The 21,719-nt window shown below is 41.1% G+C and overlaps 4 protein-coding genes across 6 annotated transcripts; 1 reads left to right on the top strand and 3 right to left on the bottom strand.

Moving 5' to 3' along the window:
* Positions 1-1,073: 1,073 nt before the first annotated feature.
* Positions 1,074-3,741, bottom strand: RB195_014582 (uncharacterized protein; the record flags this gene model as incomplete). 2 transcript variants are annotated; one of them, XM_064204916.1, is made up of 4 exons in its annotated part: positions 1,074-1,145; positions 1,213-1,239; positions 1,874-1,903; positions 3,643-3,741. In XM_064204916.1, the coding sequence occupies 4 exons, from the start codon at positions 3,739-3,741 to the stop codon at positions 1,074-1,076; spliced, it is 228 nt and encodes a 75-aa protein (XP_064060796.1). The 2 variants fall into 2 exon arrangements, with proteins under 2 accessions (XP_064060796.1, XP_064060797.1); XM_064204915.1 differs by lacking the exons at positions 1,874-1,903; positions 3,643-3,741 and adding an exon at positions 3,316-3,593 and having other exon boundaries at positions 1,213-1,312.
* A 32-nt stretch (positions 3,742-3,773) lies between these two features.
* Positions 3,774-10,894, bottom strand: RB195_014580 (uncharacterized protein; the record flags this gene model as incomplete). Its single annotated transcript, XM_064204913.1, has 4 exons — positions 3,774-3,883; positions 3,949-3,971; positions 4,051-4,116; positions 10,845-10,894. The coding sequence occupies 4 exons, from the start codon at positions 10,892-10,894 to the stop codon at positions 3,774-3,776; spliced, it is 249 nt and encodes an 82-aa protein (XP_064060794.1).
* Positions 4,922-7,260, bottom strand: RB195_014581 (uncharacterized protein; the record flags this gene model as incomplete). Its single annotated transcript, XM_064204914.1, has 4 exons — positions 4,922-4,983; positions 5,070-5,154; positions 5,229-5,351; positions 7,165-7,260. 4 exons carry the CDS (start codon positions 7,258-7,260, stop codon positions 4,922-4,924), a joined length of 366 nt encoding a protein of 121 aa, XP_064060795.1.
* Positions 10,895-11,459: 565 nt separating the features above from the next.
* Positions 11,460-21,708, top strand: RB195_014579 (uncharacterized protein; the record flags this gene model as incomplete). Of its 2 annotated transcripts, none has more annotated exons than XM_064204912.1 (19): positions 11,460-11,546; positions 11,928-12,013; positions 12,156-12,301; positions 13,900-13,983; positions 15,302-15,398; positions 15,537-15,656; positions 15,747-15,844; positions 15,939-15,999; positions 16,372-16,458; positions 16,574-16,671; positions 16,882-16,994; positions 17,966-18,090; positions 18,167-18,251; positions 18,481-18,549; positions 18,657-18,824; positions 18,890-19,050; positions 20,747-20,930; positions 21,288-21,391; positions 21,447-21,708. In XM_064204912.1, 19 exons carry the CDS (start codon positions 11,460-11,462, stop codon positions 21,706-21,708), a joined length of 2,235 nt encoding a protein of 744 aa, XP_064060792.1. The 2 variants fall into 2 exon arrangements, with proteins under 2 accessions (XP_064060792.1, XP_064060793.1); XM_064204911.1 differs by having other exon boundaries at positions 11,928-12,082.
* Between the last annotated feature and the right edge of the window lie 11 nt (positions 21,709-21,719).

Below are 21,719 nucleotides of genomic sequence, written 5' to 3'. Positions count from 1 at the left end.
ACTGCTGGAGCATGGCTGCAATCTCATCAGAAATGTTCTATTTCAGTTGTTGAGGACTATGAGGGTTGGTCTGATAAGCATAATCCTTAAGAGTTCCCCATAAAAAGTAGTCGCACAATGACAGATCAAGTGACGTGGGTGGCCAGCTGAGGCCCCTCCACTAATAACTCTGTCAGGAGCGAAGATTGTTTGTGATCAATGGTTTGGCGGGATGTATGAAGAGTTGTACTATCGTGTTGGAAGTAGCGCTTAGGTCTTTTCCTCCTCCGTTAATGCTGCCACAAACGACTGAAATTGTTGAAAATGTAAAATAAAACGGTAGAAGTGATATGGATTATCCGCTGCCCAGTACGTGTCATTCCGTCAGCTGACACAACCACTCAGTTGAAACTACGCTTCATCAGAAATGAAAAAAAAAATCTATTTCCAAGCCATTCATTTTTATCTCAGTGGACGCCCAGCATAAGCGTGAGTATACTAGCAAAATATCTCCTTCCCTGTGGTATGTTTCTTTGTAACGTGGAACTCTTTTTCCCGGACCACTTTAATTTACCCCACTCTACCTCATCTGTAATAAACACCTATTCTGATGCAAATTGAGGTGAGGGAAATGATTTATTGATGATTAACTGAGTCGATCTCAATGCCTTCATTCAAAAACGCAAACAACTCTATATCTCCTCGTTTGTTTAGAAGAGAAAGTGCAGCCAAATTTCTCCCTCTGAAGCCGAGTTGTGAGTTTTATGCACTTCTCCAAACGTAGTCACAACTAAAATCTAATACATATAATTGTATAAGACGCTAAACCACATCAATTATTTTGAATAAAAGTTACCCTTTCAAAGGATGTCTAGTTCTTTACCGTCACCCTGAAGAAGTCCAGTGCATTGTGATACTTTGACGCAAATGTACTGCCTGGATTTTTTATGCTTTTTTCCAGCTGCTGCATGCGTCCTCCTATGGCTTCACGAAGTTCTTGTCATTTCAAAAGAATGATAGAAGGACCATTTCCAGTGCGGGACTAATCAATTTGTCAACTATTTAAAATCTTACTCTTCCATATCTTCTCACGATTACTCCGCTTTCATTTGTAATGACGTTTTTATAAGTTGGCGAGCTTTTTCTTCGAGCTTGCACTCATATACCTAAAAGTCTTCCTGAAGAAGAACACATCCTTACTTCTGGAAAGAAGAACAATCGATCAGTGCATACTGCTTTCTTAAGCAAGAACTGAAGTTGCTTCGCAAGAGAAGAATATAACCACAGGTACCGATAGAAGGTTGCAAATGATGTACATTCACGTCCTCCGAAGCTCAAGAGATCAAGTTGAATGAACTTTTCCGATTTTTATCTGATAATCCATCTGTACACTCGGGGAGATTTTGTGAAGACGCTTCTATTGAAAGCAAGAAGAAGATTTGCAAAGACCATTAGACTGGACAAGTTTACAGTTAATAACCAACCTGAAAGAACCAACCGTCCTGAAGCTTGAGCAATTGACGTGAAATATTGCATAATCTGTTAAGGCGCCGTTAACGAAAGCGGATCTGCACCGTAGATAGCATAGCGAGAATTTCAAGTTAGAGTGTGTGATAAAATTTCTCGAAGCAAAATTTGAACATGGGATGGAGCGACATGTGCAGCAATGTTGTAGCTGTTGTAGCGGGTAGTGATGAGGAGTGGGACAAGATCAGAAAGGCGGTGAATATAACTATGAAAATGATTGGGTTTCACTTTTCGTATTCTTCAGAATAAGACAGAACTTGGCCTCCAAAGGTAATCGACGATCTGATCATGGATGTCCGTTATCCGTAGACGACCTTTCCGACAAGTGTTCGACTCCATATTTTTTACGGTCTGATCATAAACCTACCTTATCCCATAGATATCGGTAGAAATCGCCCTAAAACAATCATCAACATTATTGGTATTTACTTGTCTTTACTATAACAGCTTTGAACAGCCAATTTACATACACTGGTCATAATTTTTGCGCATCCCAACAAACTTGCGCAGTTTCCAAGGTAATCTAACGGCTTCTAAGATATTCTACAGAAAGACTCTTTTTATTTATTATTTAAGAAATTGTTGTCAGTCGACCGTTGATTCGCAATAACAAAACAATAATAAACATTTACCAGTGGCCATCAATGACCACGGATGTAAAACGTGCTTTTTTCCGTCCTTTAGTCGTTACTGACGAAATCATAGAACACGACATTGTACTCTTCTACTAATGGTGTTTTGAAGAGTGTTATAATATGAGATACGCACTTTTGTTTTGTATCCTTTCGCTCTGCTGGAGTTTGCTTTCGTAAATGAACGTGAACTATCAGACGATGATATCACACTTTCATCGTATTTATCAGAGAAGACTTGTGCTGAAAGAAACGTGCCGTTCGATTCCACGATATCAATGAGTTAAGGTGGCCTGCAACAATTTGCGCCATTCATTCTCTCAACAATGAAAATGGCGCCTTCTTCTGAACTTTAGACATACATATCCCGAAGTTTTGTAAAGGCGAACAGATTTGCAGTTTACACGACAGTAGGTCTGTAGTACTGTGGTACGTGGAATAGAAGAGTTCCCCCGCAAAACAAACTACTCATTGACTTTGATACCATATTTACACTTCCATAATCTTCTTTCAATATAATTTTAGCACAGAATAGTGTTCTCTTTTGTTTATAAAGGAGAAGAACTAGCCCTCTTTTGAATGCATAATGTAAATACGAACAATAAATATAGTCAAAACGATCTGAAGCTCGGTGCAATTGTGTCTCAAAGCGGGAACTTGACCTGACGATTCAGAGCGGCTCGGACTGCGGAGGTGAGTAGAGTAACCAAAGGTTCCAAGTCGATACAGGCCCTAGCTCCAGGCTTTTTTTTATTGAATACGATAAAATTGCGATATTATCTTCTGACACCTTATGTTCATCAACAAAAGCCGAACTCCAACAGAGCAAAAGGATACAAACACTCCGTGTATGTGTGTGTACTTTTTTTTATCTGTGTGTCAAGAAATTCGAAAAAAGGGGTGCGACGGCTCCACCCCGCGTCGGATTGGTGCGCCGGCGTCAGATAGCTATAAAATGAGTTCCGACGGATCCCGCGGCGTCGATACAGTGCGCAGTAGGTTTGTATGCATGTCACCGGAGGAAAGTGGTTTCAGCCGTTTAATGGCCACTTGGCGCATTACTTTTCAACTTCGTGACTTTATGACTCCTCCGCGTGCCTATTTCCTTCTTCGTTCGCCCCAAGTTGGTAGCACGCCTTCCTCAGAAAGTGGAAAATGCACGCAAACGGCTGCTTACATAGTAGCGAACAGTTTACATGATTTGACGTAGAACGTTATCTTTATCAGTAGGATGATGTCTTTCACCTCATTTTGCGCTAAAACATCATTCTTTGATAACTCTCGGGCTTTAGCCGGACGTTCAGAATGGTGATATGTATGAGATGCTAACAGTGCATACAATAAATAATGACCAGTACCAGTATCACAAACAACTCGTAGTCCAAGCAACAACAAATGAGGGGATATTGATAGAGAGGAGGCGCTTGGGAGTTCGCACATCGGAATCATGTTCATAGAACCATCAGAAGTTCGCGTAAAAAGCAGGAATAGTCAACGAACTTACTTTCAAGGATTCTTTGTGCTTCCTCTGCGGCGCTTGACCAATTCGAAAAAGATATGGACTTCTGCTGCTGTTATACGAAATGATAATAAGAAGGGACATGTGAAACCGTTGCCCCCGTCATCTAACACGAGCTAGTTGGCTAAATCGAACGCATCCCGAGTTACGTTGAAGGTGTCCTCGAACACTAGCACGCGATGTTCATGGCGTTCCATGTACTTTCTTCCATTTTCCGTGACCAATGCTAGAATCAAAATTATTTTAGAGATTTATTCTTATTTTAAAGGGAGATCGTATCGTTCAACAAACCAAGCTCAACACGCTCAACAAATCTAGAACGAAACCATCTCCACGCTAATCGTCTTTCTCGACTAGTTTAACAGCTGCCATTTCGTTTTCATCCTGCAGTACTTCAAAGAAGTTCCATCTTCTTCACATCTTTTACCGTCAACTGCACCATGGCGCACGGCGATATTACTGAAAAAAGATAAAACTGTTGTTGCTATCTTATTTTTTTACTATCTTGTGCGGCTTTTCTTATCATAAGATAGCATGCACTTCGGGGATCTTCATTCGCTATTCACTTTGTTGCCCGCAGTTTCGCAACTTTCTGAAGGTGTTAATAATCACATTCAAGCTCATACAAGGGAGAAATTGCAGCAGTCCAACCGTTTACACGTTGCGACCTCAACCAATCCGTCAGCGCGAACAAGCACCTAAGGAAGAAGTTAAGAATTTTCATCAATGCTCTTTACTTGGAAGCGGTTACTTTAGCGAAACAAGGGGAGTGCTAAAGCACTTGCTTCATCTTCTTATATCGTTGTTCTACTTCTTGTTGGTAAACACCATTGACATCTCCTTCGGCGTGTTGACAGGTGTACATGTATGTTTCGCTTACTGCTTTTGGTGTCGCGTCCTCGCTTAAAGGCAGCATACCACGAATCTGAGGTGGTATGGATTTCAGGTGGAGTTTCAGTATACGGGGTCGTAGATTATGGAGACGGGGGTAGTTCCGCTCATCTCTCCTTGCATCACTCCAAGCCGCCACCTACAGAATGCTGTTTTGTACGACGCCATCTATTGCGACGCTCCACCCCTTGCGCCGCCTCCGCCCTGCGATTTGTAGAAAATCAATTCAGCTCCGATAGGCAGTAAGGAATCATATAAAACAGCAGCAGGAGCCGGTTGCTTGCAATGATTCAGGGAGAGATGAGCGGAACCACCCCGGTCTCCATAATCTACGACCTCGTTTACGGATACTCCGACTGAAATCCGTGCCACTCTACATTCGTGGTATACTGCCTTTAATGAGCATGTCTCCGTTTCTTGTCTTTCCAGCCACTCCTACATCAACAGGAGATTATCAGCAAAATCCGCGTTTTCATCCTTGTACTGTAATTCCAACTGGGTGTTAAAAATTGATTCACAACCTGAGCACTCCACGAAAAGTCGGTTAATTCCCGAGTCTGCTTCGCTAGCTGCTGATGCTAATGCAGTATTATCTCCATGCACATTCTAAAAACATGCGCAAAATAGTTAGTGCAACTTCTTCTAGATCGGAAACATTTCAAGTCAGACACGCTATTCACAGGCATCACTAATGCATCATTGAAGATATAATCATTTTCTGTAGTTTCCATTATATCTTCATCAGATTCAACTAGTAGTTTTTTGAAACCATTCTCCGAATCGTCTAACTCTAACTTTGGCTCCTAAAACTCAGCTAATTGTATGTATGCAAAATGAGTGAAAGTAAAAAAGTCTTATAACAAAACGATTTGCTACAAATACAAGTAAAATCATGTAAAAACGCCGAAATTTGTACACAGAAAAAAGCGGCAACCGGTGGAAAACGTGGCTCAACGCTAAGTAAGCTGCGGTGTCCTAGATCGCGTTTGTCCCACGTGCCAGACAAAAACATGCACTGTCGTCAATGGGTTAATGAACTGAACTGGGTTAATGAATGAAATGAATGATAATCATGATCATGATCATGATCATGTATATAATAACGGGCTTATTCTGTCACGTGTGTGTGTGTGTGTGTGTGTGTGTGTGTGTATGTGTGTCTGTGTGTCTGTCTGTCTGTCTGTCTGTCAGTCACGAAATTCAAAAAGGGGGGTGCGACCGACGGGTCCACCGGCGTCGAGTTGGTGCCTCGACGCTAGAACCTATAGAAGCGGGTGCGATGGGTCCCGCAGCGTTGGATTGGTTCCGCGATGCCAGACAGCCATAGAAGAGGTTGCGACGGGTCCACCGGCGTCGGACTGCTGTGCCGGCGCCAGAAAGCTATAAAATGGTGTAAGACGGATCCACCGGCGTCGAAATGGTGCGTGATAACTTCGTGTGCAAGACGCAAAAGATAGATAGTCGCAGCCGTTTCATATCCGTGGCGACTGGGCGCTTTACTTTTCACCTTTACGACTCCTCCACGTGTCTATTTCCTTCTTCGTTCGCCTCAACTTGGTAGCATGCCGTTCTCAGAAAGTAGAAATCCGCATGCAAACGGCTGCTTAAATAGTAGCAAGATGTTCGAATGTTCTTTTGTCTTGAAACCTCAGCATATTCTGTCTGTGTTTTGCTATAGTGTGCCTACGAGGTTTTTAGATGGAACCTTTATTTGTCTGACGTTTCGGCTTTTTCGCCGTCTTCAGAGGCCTAAATAGAGGATGACTGGAACAATGCTACGTTTATCCCGTCAAGTGCCACACCACCCTGGGTCAGTGTTTCGATAATCGTTCAGGGTAGTGAAAACAGAAACCTATCTACATTGAAAATGGTCTTACGTTTTGCTCCACCGGATGTGGCGCGGCTGGTTGCACGCACTTGTCACTCAGTGTACCAGCGAATGAGTATTACTGCGTGTAGGTCACCAGCGACGACATAGATTATTTGATCTACACACGGAATATTAGGCGGTTATAGGTCACAGAGCGGCACAAGTGGCAAGAACTCATTCGTTATGGACAAGCATTCATTCCTATTATTCATTGAAGGGTTTCTTTTAAGAATAAAAAACGCCTCCAACGTCTTCCTTGCCGATATTTCTGTTTCGTGAGCCAGTATAATGCATTTCATATCGTAATCGTTCCCGTTGTGGGCCTCATGTCTGTGCCTTCCTAGTGGTGTTATCAAACTTTTTCGTCGTTTTCCGGCTATGTGTTCATTAATCCTCACTCCAAGATTCCTACCGGTCTCCCCAACGTAAGTTGCATTGCATATCAAGCACTCAATCTCATATATTACCCCCATTTTTGCGCAGTCGCCTGTTTTTCCGTAAAGACAAATAACACATCTTTCACAGATGCAGTATCTATCATATAGTCTGTTTCTAACAAGCTGGCTTTTGATGTTTGCATTTGAGATATTTACCAAGATCACGTCATTTTGTAATTGTGCTTGGATAATGCTGCGCTGAACAGCGGCACTGACACTGTCAGAGATAAAAGGAAGACAAAGAGAAATTTTGTTTTCGCGCGGAATATTGCTATTTACAGTGCGGGTTCTTCGGTAATGCGGACGTACTGTATGGCCATTGGCACATGCGATTTTCAAGGCTAGTCTTCGTGATTCGTGTCGTTCTTGGTTGCCAGTGCATACTTCACTAGCGGTTTTGAACATATTACGAATCACTGCGCGTTTTACTGCAGTCGGATGTGCAGATTTGGCGTGCAATATGATGTTCTTGCAACTTTCTTTGCGATACCACTTTACTCTAATAATGCCGTTTGAAGTACTTATTTGTGTGTTGAGGTACGGAAGCCATCCTTCTTTTGGGGTTTCTCGTGTAAGAGTCTTATCAATTGCGATTGCCTGGATTGTAGTATCTTCAGGGGTGAAATTACTTCGCGCCATTTCAGAGGGCTAGCATGATGTTAACGATGAGCACCAGTCGTCAACTGGCTAATATTGCTGGTCATGAGCAGAATCGAAGAACCGGTACTTTCGCTTAACAGCTAATGTAATGCAGATATATTGACAGTACTGGTTCTAATCGTAGACATCCACTGCTAGTCCGAAATGGCCGAGTGTTTCGCGAAATAATTTCCTGACCACCTGAAGATATTACAATTCAGGCATTCCTTGATAAGCGTTATTATGCGAGATTTACTTAGTCCATATGTTTCCAACTTAAGTAAGTACTTCAAACGGCATTATTAGAGTAAAGTGGTATCGCAAAGAAAGTTGCAAGAACATCATATTGCACGCCAAATCTGCACATCCGACTGCAGTAAAACGCGCAGTGATTCGTAATATGTTCAAAACCGCTAGTGAAGTATGCACTGGCAACCAAGAACGACACGAATCACGAAGACTAGCCTTGAAAATCGCATGTGCCAATGGCCATACAGTACGTCCGCATTACCGAAGAACCCGCACTGTAAATAGCAATATTCCGCGCGAAAACAAAATTTCTCTTTGTCTTCCTTTTATCTCTGACAGTGTCAGTGCCGCTGTTCAGCGCAGCATTATCCAAGCACAATTACAAAATGACGTGATCTTGGTAAATATCCCAAATGCAAACATCAAAAGCCAGCTTGTTAGAAACAGACTATATGATAGATACTGCATCTGTGAAAGATGTGTTATTTGTCTTTACGGAAAAACAGGCGACTGCGCAAAAATGGGGGTAATATATGAGATTGAGTGCTTGATATGCAATGCAACTTACGTTGGGGAGACCGGTAGGAATCTTGGAGTGAGGATTAATGAACACATAGCCGGAAAACGACGAAAAAGTTTGATAACACCACTAGGAAGGCACAGACATGAGGCCCACAACGGGAACGATTACGATATGAAATGCATTATACTGGCTCACGAAACAGAAATATCGGCAAGGAAGACGTTGGAGGCGTTTTTTATTCTTAAAAGAAACCCTTCAATGAATAATAGGAATGAATGCTTGTCCATAACGAATGAGTTCTTGCCACTTGTGCCGCTCTGTGACCTATAACCGCCTAATATTCCGTGTGTAGATCAAATAATCTATGTCGTCGCTGGTGACCTACACGCAGTAATACTCATTCGCTGGTACACTGAGTGACAAGTGCGTGCAACCAGCCGCGCCACATCCGGTGGAGCAAAACGTAAGACCATTTTCAATGTAGATAGGTTTCTGTTTTCACTACCCTGAACGATTATCGAAACACTGACCCAGGGTGGTGTGGCACTTGACGGGATAAACGTAGCATTGTTCCAGTCATCCTCTATTTAGGCCTCTGAAGACGGCGAAAAAGCCGAAACGTCAGACAAATAAAGGTTCCATCTAAAAACCTCGTAGGCACACTATAGCAAAACACAGTAGCAAGATGTTTATGTGATCTGACGTGGAACGTTATCTTTATCAGTAGGATGATGCCTTTCACATCATTTTATGCCAAAACATCATTCTTTGATAACTGCTTGAAGAAAACAAAAAGAAAATCCATATTTCGCGTGGTACTTTTAAACTTTGTCTGCAATATATTGGTATGGAGTGTTTGAAGCTGACGTTTGAGTGTTCTCCAAATGTAGAACTGACGCGTTTAGAATGAAGACTATGAAATCTTTCGCTTTTAGTTATACTATGAAAAAGGAAGAAAGATTGTAGGAGATACACAAGTCCAATTTCGTAGAACTAATAACACTAATATTAATTTTCGTTGATCAGTGAAGGCGAGCGAAGCAAACACCACAGAAAGTCTGAAGTCCGGCTTTAGCCGGACGCTCAGACTGGTATATAATAACGGGCTTATTTTGTCACGTGTAAAATTCCAAAGGGGGGCGACGGGTCCACCGGCGTCGGATTGGCACCAACCCGACGCCCTGGGACCCGTCGCACCCCATACTATAGCTATCTGGCGCCGGCGCGCCAATCCGACGCCGATGGACCCGTCGCACCCCCTTCTATAGGTAACTTCGCGTGCATGTCGCATAAGGTAAATGGTTGCAGCTATTTCATATCCGTGGCCACTGGGCGCTTTGCTTTTCACCTTTATGACTCCTCCGCGTGCCTATTTCCTTCTTCGTTCGCCCCAACTTGGTAGCATGCCGTTCTCAGAAAGTAGAAACCCGCATGCAAACGGCTGCTTAAATAGTAGCAGGATGTTTATGTGATCTGACGTGGAACGTTATCTTTATCAGTAGGATGATGCCTTTCACATCATTTTATGCCAAAACATCATTCTTTGATAACTGCTTGAAGAAAACAAGAGGAAAATCCATATTTCGCGTGACTCTTTTAAATTTTGTCTATAATATATTGATAATGAGTGTTTGAAGCTGAAGTTCGAATGTTTTCCAAATGTAGAACTGATGCGTTTAGAAGACTATGAAATCTTTCGCTTTTAGTTATACTATGAAAAAGGAAGAAAGATTGTTGAAGATACACAAGTCCAATTTCATAGTACTAATAACACTAATATTAATTTTCGTTGATCAGTGAAGGCGAGCGAAGCAAACACCACAGAAAGTCTGAAGTCCTGCTTTAGCCGGACGCTCAGACTGGTAATACAATAACTGCACAAATTGATCACACAATGCACAGGAGGTGGTACATTTTCGGTCACTAATGTCAAGAACTCATGCACACGAACTCTATGTTTCCGTTGCACAAGTTTGAAGCTATACATCAAGCGTACAGGTGGGTCCCTCATTTCAACGTAGTTACACCTGCAGGCTGCGATACCGTCGGTGCGTTGAGTGCCTTTGATATTTTGTCTATTAAACTGAAATCCAATCCTCCTTTGTTTTTATCAAAATCGTTAACGTTCTTATGTACTGTCCCCATCAAATTCTTTCAATTCCTGAATGTGGCTGTGACAGACCAACGTAGAGTCAAGGACACCTAATTCAGGCGGATATTCTTTCTATCAGTGTAGAGACTTGTGATTCTACAACTTCATCTACTACCTCTAGCGTCTCGCAGCCATTCATATGACTAAAACGAGTAAGATACAAATAAGAACCAATGTTGTCGAGCAACGGTGAGGATAAAGAACAGGACTCTCCTAGGAGATGAAGGAACAACTTGAGATGCAAATATCCCAGACCTTATCAGTGTTTGTGTTTGATGCATAATTTAAAATAAAGAGTAAAAAGCACTAGAAAGAGATAGGATTACTCGGACCCGCCGTTAAGAGTGTCGTATATCGGTAAGACATGAGTTGAAAAAATGAAATACAAGCTATCTACAGACGTAGTGCAAAGTAAACAATTCTTACTCGCAGTTGTGAATTCGGCGCCATCCACTTCCATCCACCCACCCATCCATGCATATTGTACATCGGGGAAGGAGCACTCACGGAGTACTCCATCGTACAGCGCCAAAATATGAGATAAAATAATCAACGTGAACAGATGTACGAAAGAAAAAATAAGTTGGAAATTGACCCCGTTGATGCTGGAAGATCGAAAGATGATTCAAAATCAGAAAACTATTATTTTAAATGCAGTAAGGCTGCCCACAGAGCTCAGAGCCGCGCGCGCGATTTGGCGTTTCTGCGGTGTTGATTATTGAGCGCACTATTGCGAGTAGTCAATAACCACCAAACCGCAGATCCGCCAAATCGCCCCAACCGCACGGGTGCTGTATGTGCTGTGTAGCATGCACACTTACGAACATATTCGACGCCTGATGGGAACTTACGTAGGATATGACTTCGACCATTCTTTTTTGTTAGCATGTACGAACGGTTGACTTTTCTGTTTTGTTTGTTGGTTCTCAGCAAATAAAAAAGTTTGCGTATTTGAATGTCTTTCATTCTGGTAGTTGCACATTAACTTTCCAACGTTAAGGTGTTTATTTTTACAGGTGATGTCGCATTGTAACCGATGAAATGCTGATACCAGTATGTTGTGATCGCCTACCAATTCGGCTCGAAGTGGCCGTTATATCAGCCAATGGCCTGCCAATAATGAACAAGGTATCTTTATTTTACTGTGGTCGCAAATTCTGGTCTTTTGGATTTTTGTATCATTTACCTTTTCAATATGTGACCGATATCAAGACTAATTCACAATTGCGAGAAAGAATTGTTTACTTTGCAGCGAAAAAAAGAAGAAATAGTTTACATTTCATCTCCGAAGTATAGTAGTGCATGTGATGATGCTTAAAAAATAACGTGTTTGGGAAATGATCCCAAAGATAGATTTCGGAGGAATTTGTTTCTTTGTTATCTGTGCTATGTTGCAATACGTTCACCTTATGAACATGAGGTTGTACAAAATGTAAATTAAATGTTGTAGTTAGTGAGCAAATAAGCAGTTAGGAGGAATCAGTTACGACATTTTAATGTGGATTTCAGTCAATAAACTCCACTGACGCGTTCGTCGAAATACGTTTTGCTGATGACGTGCAGAAGACTGAAGTAGTGACCAGCCTTAATCCAAGGTGGGATAGTGAATTATTTCCATTTGATACCGACGAAAAACAACTAGTTGAATGTTGGCTACAGTTTAGGTGCGTTTTTTTTTTTGTCGTGAATGTACGAATATTGTACCTTGGGTGAATAGAAACTGCACATATTCTTTAGAGTGATGGATCACGACACATATTCAGCAAACGATGCAATAGGAAGAGTGAATTTAGATTGCAACATCTTTGTGGAGAAAATGCGAATGCAGGAATTGGAGCGAATTGATGAAACTCATGTCTTACCGATATACGACACTCTTAACGGCGGGTCCGAGTAATCCTATCTCTTTCTAGTGCTTTTTACTCTTTATTTTAAATTATACATCAAACACAAACACTGATAAAGTCTGGGATATTTGCATCTCAGGTTGTTCCTTCATCTCCTAGGAAAGTCCTGTTCTTTATCCTCACCGTTGCTCGACAACATTGGTTCTTATTTGTATCTTACTCGTTTTAGTCATATGAATTGCTGCGAGACGCTAGAGGTAGTAGATGAAGTTGTAGAATCACAAGTCTCTACACTGATAGAAAGAATATCCGCCTGAATTGGGGCTCCTTGACTCCACGTTGGTCTGTCACAGCCACATTCAGGAATTGAAAGAATTTGAGGGGGAAAGTACATAAGAACGTTAACAATTTTGATAAAAACAAAGGAGGATTGGATTTCAGTTTAATAGACAAAATATCAAAGGCACTCAACGCACCGACGGTATCGCAGCCTGCAGGTGTAACTACGTTGAAATGAGGGACCCACCTGTACGCTTGATGTATAGCTTCAAACTTGTGCAACGGAAACATAGAGTTCGTGTGCATGAGTTCTTGACATTAGTGACCGAAAATGTGCCACCTCCTGTGCATTGTGTGATCAATTTATGCAGCTATTGTATTATAATCATATTATTGGAAATATGCAAAACTCGCCTGAAGCTTGCAAAGGAATATGCTTAGTTTAGTGTTGATCACAAGTACGATAAGCTTTGTAAATATAATGGTTGATTACTTATAATTTTCGTTCTCAAACTGAATGAAAAGTTGCAATTCACACATAGTGACAGTTCATTAGCCCATTGACGACAGTGCACGTTTTTGTTTGTCTGGCACGTGGGACAAACGCGATCTAGGACACCATGGCTTAGCGTTGAGCCACGTTTTCCACCGACTTCCGCTTTTTTCTGTGTACAAATCTCGGCGTTTTTACATGATTTGACTTGTATTTGTAGCAAATCATTTTGTTATAAGACTTTTTTACTCTCACTCATTTTGCATACATAAAGTTATTTGAGTTTTAGGAGCCAAAGCTAGAGTTAGACGATTCGGAGAATGGTTTCAAAAGACTACTCGTTGAATCTGATGAGTGCTGTCGTCAAAAGATTAATGAGTCAAGATAAAAATGGATGTCCGTGACGAGGACATGAGGTCCGTGTTCTGCACAGAATTTAAGAAGACCTTCGAAATCCTTAGTAGTGCTGCAGGCAGACGCATTAAATATTTTGATTTGTGGTCCAAGATGGTGTAAACAGTTGTGTCCAAGTTGGTGATTTCTAGCTGTTCATTTTCGTGACAGCATGAGATTGAAAACGTGTTGACATTCCCAGTCAAGTGTGATAAGAGGACGAAGTTGAGCAAGTGTTCAACGTGTAGAGACCTCCAACAAATTTGTTCAATAGAAACCTACATCAGTGAAACACATTACTGAAATCGCAAAGTTTAACTGAGTTTTATTTGCTTCATTTCATCTAAAAAGATTTTCTTTCAAGGTTTGGGTTGCCAAGTTCCATGCTCAATCTTACCATGCTTTTTCGATGAAGTGATTTTGATAATACAATACTTAATACTTGATAATAATTAAATAGTTTATTTAGGCAATCGTGGGGAGCTGAAATTTCGCATCAAATTGCAGTTACTTGTGGAAACCGATCTCAGGAATTATGTACAAATTCTATCAGGTGCGTAACAATTTCACTCGTTATCAGCTACTGATTAACTTAACACATTCGTTTTATAGCTCTGCTGCAGTTATATAGTCGAGTCAAAACGACATTTTCCTCGGTACAGTTGCGTAGGCGGCTGCGCTGGAGGTGGCGCAGTGGGGCTAACGGTTGGAATCGGCGTATGACCATCGTGAATCGGAGTGACATTTGACAGATTGCTAGCAAGTGTCCCTCTCTATCCTAATAGTTATGCTCCATCACATGGCTGCGAGCGCAGCCGCTTATGCAACAGCACTTGGCCTCAGGTGCTAAGGCTGCAATCTATTGCTGATAGTAATACGCGACTGCAATTGCATTCACTCTTTTATGTTTGTGACAATTGCAGTTTGTTTGCAATCGCTTTATGTTTTGTGGAAAAAGTTTCTCGTACTTTTAATCAGTACATATGTTCTACGTTAACTCGAAAATATTTACCCTTGCGTGCCCCGATATTCCTATTTAAGAGAAGTGGGTTGCAGCAAAAATGTGCATTCCAGCACGCTGGCATGGCCCCGACACGTAAAGGCTCACAACCATGTTAGGGTCTAAGTTTCGAGAACACAGTTTTCAATTCACAGTGTGGCCGTTAATGTTCCAACTGAGTCGCACGCTGTGTTTCTACAACTTTGCTGTTATACCTAACGAGTGGTTCCCAGTAACATTCTCTCTTATCCTTTTCTGAAGTTTCTTGATTGATTTCTCGAGATACGTTAGAATGCGTTTCCCTCGTAATAGTAGACGCATCCTAGAGCGTGCGAATGAAAATCAATGAGGACCCTTTAGTAACGGTTCAGGTAAAATCGAAGAATAGACCGCGCTTATGCAACGTTGACGTGTTCTAGGGTCCTTCATAAGGAAAAATACTCGATAAAGCCAACTGCCGCGCCGCAGGAGGATTAGGGGAAATTGAGCGTAATTACGTTCACACTCGTAGATTATACCCAAACTCTGTTTTTTTTCATATGCGAAGTGGTCCCTTCCAGATGATATGGATGACCTGATCGAGTTCAGAGTTTGTCGAACTGCTTCCAAAATTCGTATCTACTTTCAGCTCTTTCTCGGACAGATATCTAGCAACACCTATTGAGTATGCCTCTCTCTGCTTACAACATATTTCGTCCATAGGTCTTCTTTGTCTGATTTTCTTCACCACTGAATGAATTGAACTAATAAGATTGCTTGAGAAAGCTCACGAAAGAGAGAGTTAGACAACTCTTCGAATCGGAGAACTTTCGTTATTGCCATAATTGTCATAATGAATTTATGGGGTTGAAGGATTGTACACCTATTCTAGGATATCAAATCTACTCTGGCTATAAAATTGTCGAGATCGTCGGCCTTATGCATGAACTGAAGTCTGAAAAGGACCCAGATTACGAATGGTTAGACAGGTAGGTTATTTCAAATTAGTACTAAACGGAAACCCTTCCACATTTTAATTCGACTGAGGAAACTAACTGCGTAACAAATAGTTTTTTTTACAGTTTGAATCTTTTATTTTTGAATTGCGAATTTCTTCGGCTGTTTAGAATCCGTACCCCTAAGGCCACCAACGAGGCACGGCAGTCGGCTATTCGAGATGCTTTGAGGAGCGCAGTTGTGAGCCTAGCACACAAAGTCAATAAGCATCAATGTAATCTTATATGCGGGTTTGTTAATGATGTAGTTAAATAGTTGACGTATGTTAATAACATCTTTCTGTTCTCTAGTACTTTCTTTTTTTATTTCACTAGATTCAGGTACCAAGAGTACCTAGATGTGGAAGGCTCCTCTACGGACCTCTTTACTGTACGTGTACTAGGTACAGCACTTAGAATACAAAAAGTGAAGTACGCAGGTATTTGTACAATACATATTCAATTTCCCTTTTTTCAGTTGAGTGTTTGCAAAAGAAATGCTGTATGCTCTCTCAATTTACATATTTTTTTTAGAACCGTGCAGCGATCGCATTCCCTTCTCTATTTTGACATTAAACGAGATTCCTGGAAATAGGTGAGCATCAAAGATCAGTGATTTCTCTTGTTCACAGCACTTCTTCTGCAGCTACTCTTATTAACTATTGTTTCTGTACAATTCTTTCTTGTAGGACCACTTTTAAGACTTTCGCCCTCTTGTGCCATGTGTGTTGGAACATTTCTTGACAAATCAGTTTTCCATCTACAGTGATCGGCGTCAAAAAAAAATCTTATCGCATTCGTGTTCTGCAACGATGAGTTGACTTTTTCTGCGGGTTCAAACGAAACGATTAGGAATTTTGGCGGTGTTCACTTAAAATTTGACTTTCTATTCCGAAGATGTTGTAAATGCTGAACTTCTGCTCCCACATCCTATAGTTCAGATTATTGAGCCTTGTATTTTTTCTAGACAATGTGGCATTGGTGCGATAGTAGCAACTCGAGCAGTGCATGTTTTGGAAGACAATGACGAAGACCCCGAAGATACGAGGAAGAGGTACCGAGAATAAACTCACGCAAATTCCTTGTATGGATTGGTGCTGTTTGCTATACTTGGGATCAAGTAACAAATTTTGGAATATTAAACCTTTCACATAGGTTCAAAATTGCAGTTGGTGGAATGAACTTCGATCGGAACTACATCAGCAAGCTGTATCTATTGGTTGCAATGTGGTTATTGGTTATTCAGAACAATTTACAGTTAATGATGGTAGGTAGTTTCTGCACTTTGATGCACCTTTATTGATTTTTTCATTATGTTTTAATAAACTTCTTCCTTCGTCTGGTCCGTAAAAATTTTCCGGAACGAAATATAGGCGAAATAAGAAAAGTTTTTATTTTCTTCAAAAGGAAGTTTTAGTTCATGTTATTCAATCCTCTTACACCTACTTGGATCATATACTGCACTTCTTTTTTTAAGGAGTGGCATTGATTGGATGTATTGGAACAGCTGTGGTTATGGGACACGAAGAAGAAGCCACTCTCGTGAGTCGTAATTTGCATGCGGATTCAGATCGCAGCGACAAATTAAAGGTATGGTCTCAATGTCGTTTTCGTCTCCATGTGCGGAAACAGAAAAATACAAAGGGGAAAACCTCTCTAACATACCAGCGGCGAAATGGTGGAAGTGTACTATATCAACGACACTCATCGTTCCATAGGAACGTATTCAAGTGGACTCCCGATATAGCTAGCTACTCTTTACTCTTTGTTTGGCGTAACAAATGGCCTGTTACACTTTGCCTCTGTACGCTCTTGCTGCAATCATGAACACAGCATTTAGCCATCACTTTAGATCAAGGCGGAAAAGTATCCTGGTCAGGAAATTTTTCTGGATTGCGTCTAAAAGTGAGTCTCATGTTCTCTTTTAATTTCACTTGTGTTTTTTGTTCCCTCATTTACGTCATTTATTGCTTTCGTGGTCAAAACTAACTGTAAAACTGTGCCTGAAATTATTTAAGCTATCTTATTTTGGAACGCATATGTACCTTTCTAAGAATGACATTACACGTTTAGAAAGTCTCTAAAGATTGAAACTTCAATAACATGTTCGATATTTTCGTGTGTCACACTGCAAATTATAAAAGTTGTAAGTTAAAAGTCCAAAAATTCCTTTTTTTTTTTTCTTGAATCTGCATTGGACATTCAAATTTTGGGGTTCCACTAATTTTCAGTCTTCAGTGTATGTGCTAAAGGTCAACGCTTCCATCTTTTATGCTGCCTCTCAGAAGATTCACTGCTAGCCCTCGATAAAGGGAAAACGTTAACCATAAAAATCTTTTAGTATTGACATGAAAATAACCTTCAAAATCTAAAATTATTTGAGTATCTCAGAACTGGGTGTTATTATTGTTCGTTCTATTCAAACAGTTTTCATTTTGCGTTTACACCAAATTGTTGCGCGTTTCTATGGATTTCACTGGAACGTTTTATTGTAGAGGAAGTTCTTATCTTTTGCACCGATGTCAATGAGCATTTCCAACCGTCATTTGGAAGACTTCCAGGAAACTCGTGAGAAACAAGCAGAGCTTAATGTAAGGCAGTCGGTGCTTTGTTCAAGGTTTCATACTCCGCTTCAAGCTGGACGGACCCAATTCAATGTAACAACAAGCGTTTGCTCCGTTTGCAAGTATGTAGTGATTATCGGTAAACCGATAATCTTTCTTTCTAGTTTTAAGTTTTTCTTCTAAATTTGTACTATTAAGGAGCGGTTCCGTTACGGACTTTTTGATTTCAACTACTACTTGTCCTCCACCGCATTACCTGCTTGGTCCGAAATCGTTTATACAGGCTCGTATTTCTTTTTAATGACCGTGATGGATTCGGCACGTTGTGTCCATTCATCAGTTATCACTATGAATTCTAAGTACAAGTAAGGGCACCCCCAATAGTTCTTTGTCAATAAGCCTAGCATTAAGTGCATGCTTTTACGATATATTCACCTATGCCAATATAGCAAATGCCTATAAAACGTTTTTTTTCCCTCGTTCTCGTCTAAGATCTATAAGAATTCCTCTAGGTTTCCGCAGCCAAAAAAATTTCAACGGATCCCAATGACGCAGATGGATATGCTGCGGAAATCAGCAATGTAAGACTGTTTGTTGCCTGAGCTTTTGTTTTTTTCTTGTATCGCAGAAGTTATTGCTGCAAAATTATTTCATCTGTAACGATTTTAGCTATTTTGATTTGCTACAGGTTCTCCCATTTGCCGATCATGACCTCTTCAACACGCTTTTGGGAGAAGCAAAATCTCTTAATCCTAATGCTAACGCAGTGTTTGATGTTATCTGCACGTATTCTTTGTCAGATTCTATATTGGTTTCCGTAGTGACGGGTGTACTTGTACGACTTGTTTGCTTACCAGTAGGTTTTTATTCGTTCTCGTCCTCTTTTGTCCCAAATTTTTGTCGCAATGCACTTATTTTCAGCGCGACGAATCTGTATCACCGTCCTTATCAAACGTGCTTTCGTTTACTAGTCTTCAGCGTTACAACGATGCAAGAAGATTCTCATGGGGAACTGTGCGAGAGGCTATACGATTCAAGCAATCTATTACTCCTGGAATAAGTCTGAAGATTCCTAATCTGAAGTGAGTTTTGACATTGCGTTATTGTCATTTCTGACACTTAATAAGTGCTGGTTGAAAATGATCGCGTACAAGGACGCATAAGAAAAATCTTGTAGACTTGTTAATAGAATAACGAAATACGCGAATTACGATCTGCGAAGTTTCCCTCGAAAATCCGCAGATCGTAATTAGGTAGTGATTTTTTATCATGGTTCATCTGTTGATAGAAGATACAAGACTTAAGAAGATCGCTGATATTGCTCACTGTCGCATGTGCAAAAGTGGAATTCGCTTTGTTGAAGGTTGACCAACTATAGAGACTAGGATGGAGACGGAAATGATTGCTTTCTAGAACCATAATAGAACAACCACTACATCAGCACAGGGATGGAGTTGATCCACCTCTATGAGAAGATGTAAAATTACCGAGATGTGAAGGAAGCAAGTTAGCGTTCTACTTCCGACGTTGAAATCTCTTCACTAGAAGATAGGGGCAGGAAGTGTTGAAGAATTCAAGCATAAGCAAGGAAAAAACAGAGCCATCAGTCCGCACAAAGAATGACTTATGTCATTTTGTCTTTTCTCAACGTTCATCTTTAACATAAAGAGGAGATATCTTGTGCTGGAAAGATAGAACCTTCGATAAGGTGACCATTTTGTCGAACGTGGTTTCGAAGACGTGATTGAATAATTCACGCACCTTAAAAAATAAACGAAATTTCCGCAAATCTGCAGTTAAGTTATGGTCACCTTACTTTGTAAAGGTTCTATAGTTTTAGCGTAATACATGTCTTCATTAAAGGCAGCATACCACGAATCTGGGGTGGTACGGACTTCAGTGGAGTATCCGTATAGGGGGTCGTAGATTATGGAGACCAGGGTGGTTCCGCTCATCTCTCCCTGAATCGCTCCAAGCAGCCGGCCCCTGAATGCTGTTTTATACGATGCCTTATATTGCAGCGCGCCACCCTTACACGCGTAGCGTCCCTTGCTGCCTATTGGGGCAGTCCGAGTTGGATTTTCGACGAATCGCAGGGCGGAGGCGGCGCAAGGGGTGGAGCGTTAGATGGCGTCGTGCTAAACAGCATTCGGGAGGCGGCTGTTTGCAGTGATGTAGGAAGAGAGAGAGAGAGATGAGCGGAACTATCCCCGTGTCCATAATCTACGACCCCGTGTACGGATACCCCACTTGAAATCCGCATCACCTCAGATTCGTGGAATGCTGCCTTTAAGCTGAAAGCGCGCGTCAGTTTGTTGCGCGGAGCTCGAGGGCTTTAAATACTCCTAATATCTCGAATTCGTGGATTTTTGAGAGAGTTTGCACGTTTTCTGCGTGATTGTAGAGATTCCAACCTCAGGAGTTTCCTAGAACTCTGCTTTTGAGGAAATCAACTGACGAGAAAAGATAGGTCATGCAGTTCGTGCATAGAACTTGACATTTGTGTTCTATCTCTTTTCATAATTTCTTGGAGTTGCCACCGAATTATCTTGTCAGTACTTTTCGCATCATTCGTACAATTTGGTTTTATCAAGCACTGCTGATTAGCGGGTGTTTTAATGATCTTCAAATTGTCAACCAGCTGACCTATTCAAACCCTTCGAGGATTTCTTGAACTATCTTGACATTCTAGTAATGAGAAAATGAAGGTGGACCTCATCCATTGTGGGGAAAGCTTTTTGAATCCACCTCCTCTGTTAAAGCTTGCAATTTTTTTAGGCCACCTAACTCAGAGCTCTCTGAGATGTCTGCATCGAAGAATCGCTTAGGGTTGAACACTTTTGTTGGGAAAATTCGTCGACGTCAACACGAAAAGGAGTACGTCAGTCACATGGTCTTTGAGCGCCATCTCAGTATATCAATAGGTCTTTTGGATCCAACACTGGCTTGCAATAGTAACTCGGTAATTTTTAATATTTCATTTTGTGGTTTGTTAGGCTCATTTATTCTTGCCATTTCCCCTTCTTTTTACGTAGAGATTCGCTAAATAATGTAGAAGTGCTCGCATCCTTATCACATCTACTTTCGCCTTTTTTAATCGAGAGAGGTATTATTTTTTGAGGTTTTATTTGAACGTATTCTTTTTTGAATTATGTCATGAGTTTCAGCGAACGTATGACCGAATATTACGTCTATGCAATATAATACTTTTAAACTCCGAACATGTTGTGCTCCTTTTTACGCATTTTGCCATGTTTTATACATTTGTCGCTCGTTAAACCATACTCTTTTTTGTTTTCTGCATCACAGCGGTTTCCAGATTGCCGGTATGCATATTTCTCCAAGCCTAAGTAATTGCCTTTTGGCAAAAGATCGCTGCGGACGCATGAAGGTGTTAACTAGATGGAGTGATGTTTTCATAAGGTACTGTACTAATACCATGACACAAGTAGTCTGTTATTATCCAACTCTTTTTTAGAGAGGACCTTACCAACACCATAAAAGATTCACAGTCAGTGGATACTTTTGTGACGAACGCCCTAGAAGAAAGATTGTGTATGGCGAGATCTGTGGCAGCGATAGGTGGAGATGGGAGTCTAAGCGGTGGTAGCGTGGGGAGCGCGTGCAACATCGCTTCTGCTCTCTCTGGTCTTCGGATCGCCAGTCCTCAGTTCAGCGTATCGAAGGAACACGCACATATGATTATGTTGATGAGTTGTGATGTGAATTGTTACGAATGAGGTTTTGATTG

The sequence above is a fragment of the Necator americanus genome, chromosome V (genome assembly GCF_031761385.1).
Source record: "Necator americanus strain Aroian chromosome V, whole genome shotgun sequence".
Lineage (NCBI taxonomy): Eukaryota > Metazoa > Nematoda > Chromadorea > Rhabditida > Ancylostomatidae > Necator > Necator americanus.
This window is presented reverse-complemented; position numbering and strand designations above follow the sequence as displayed.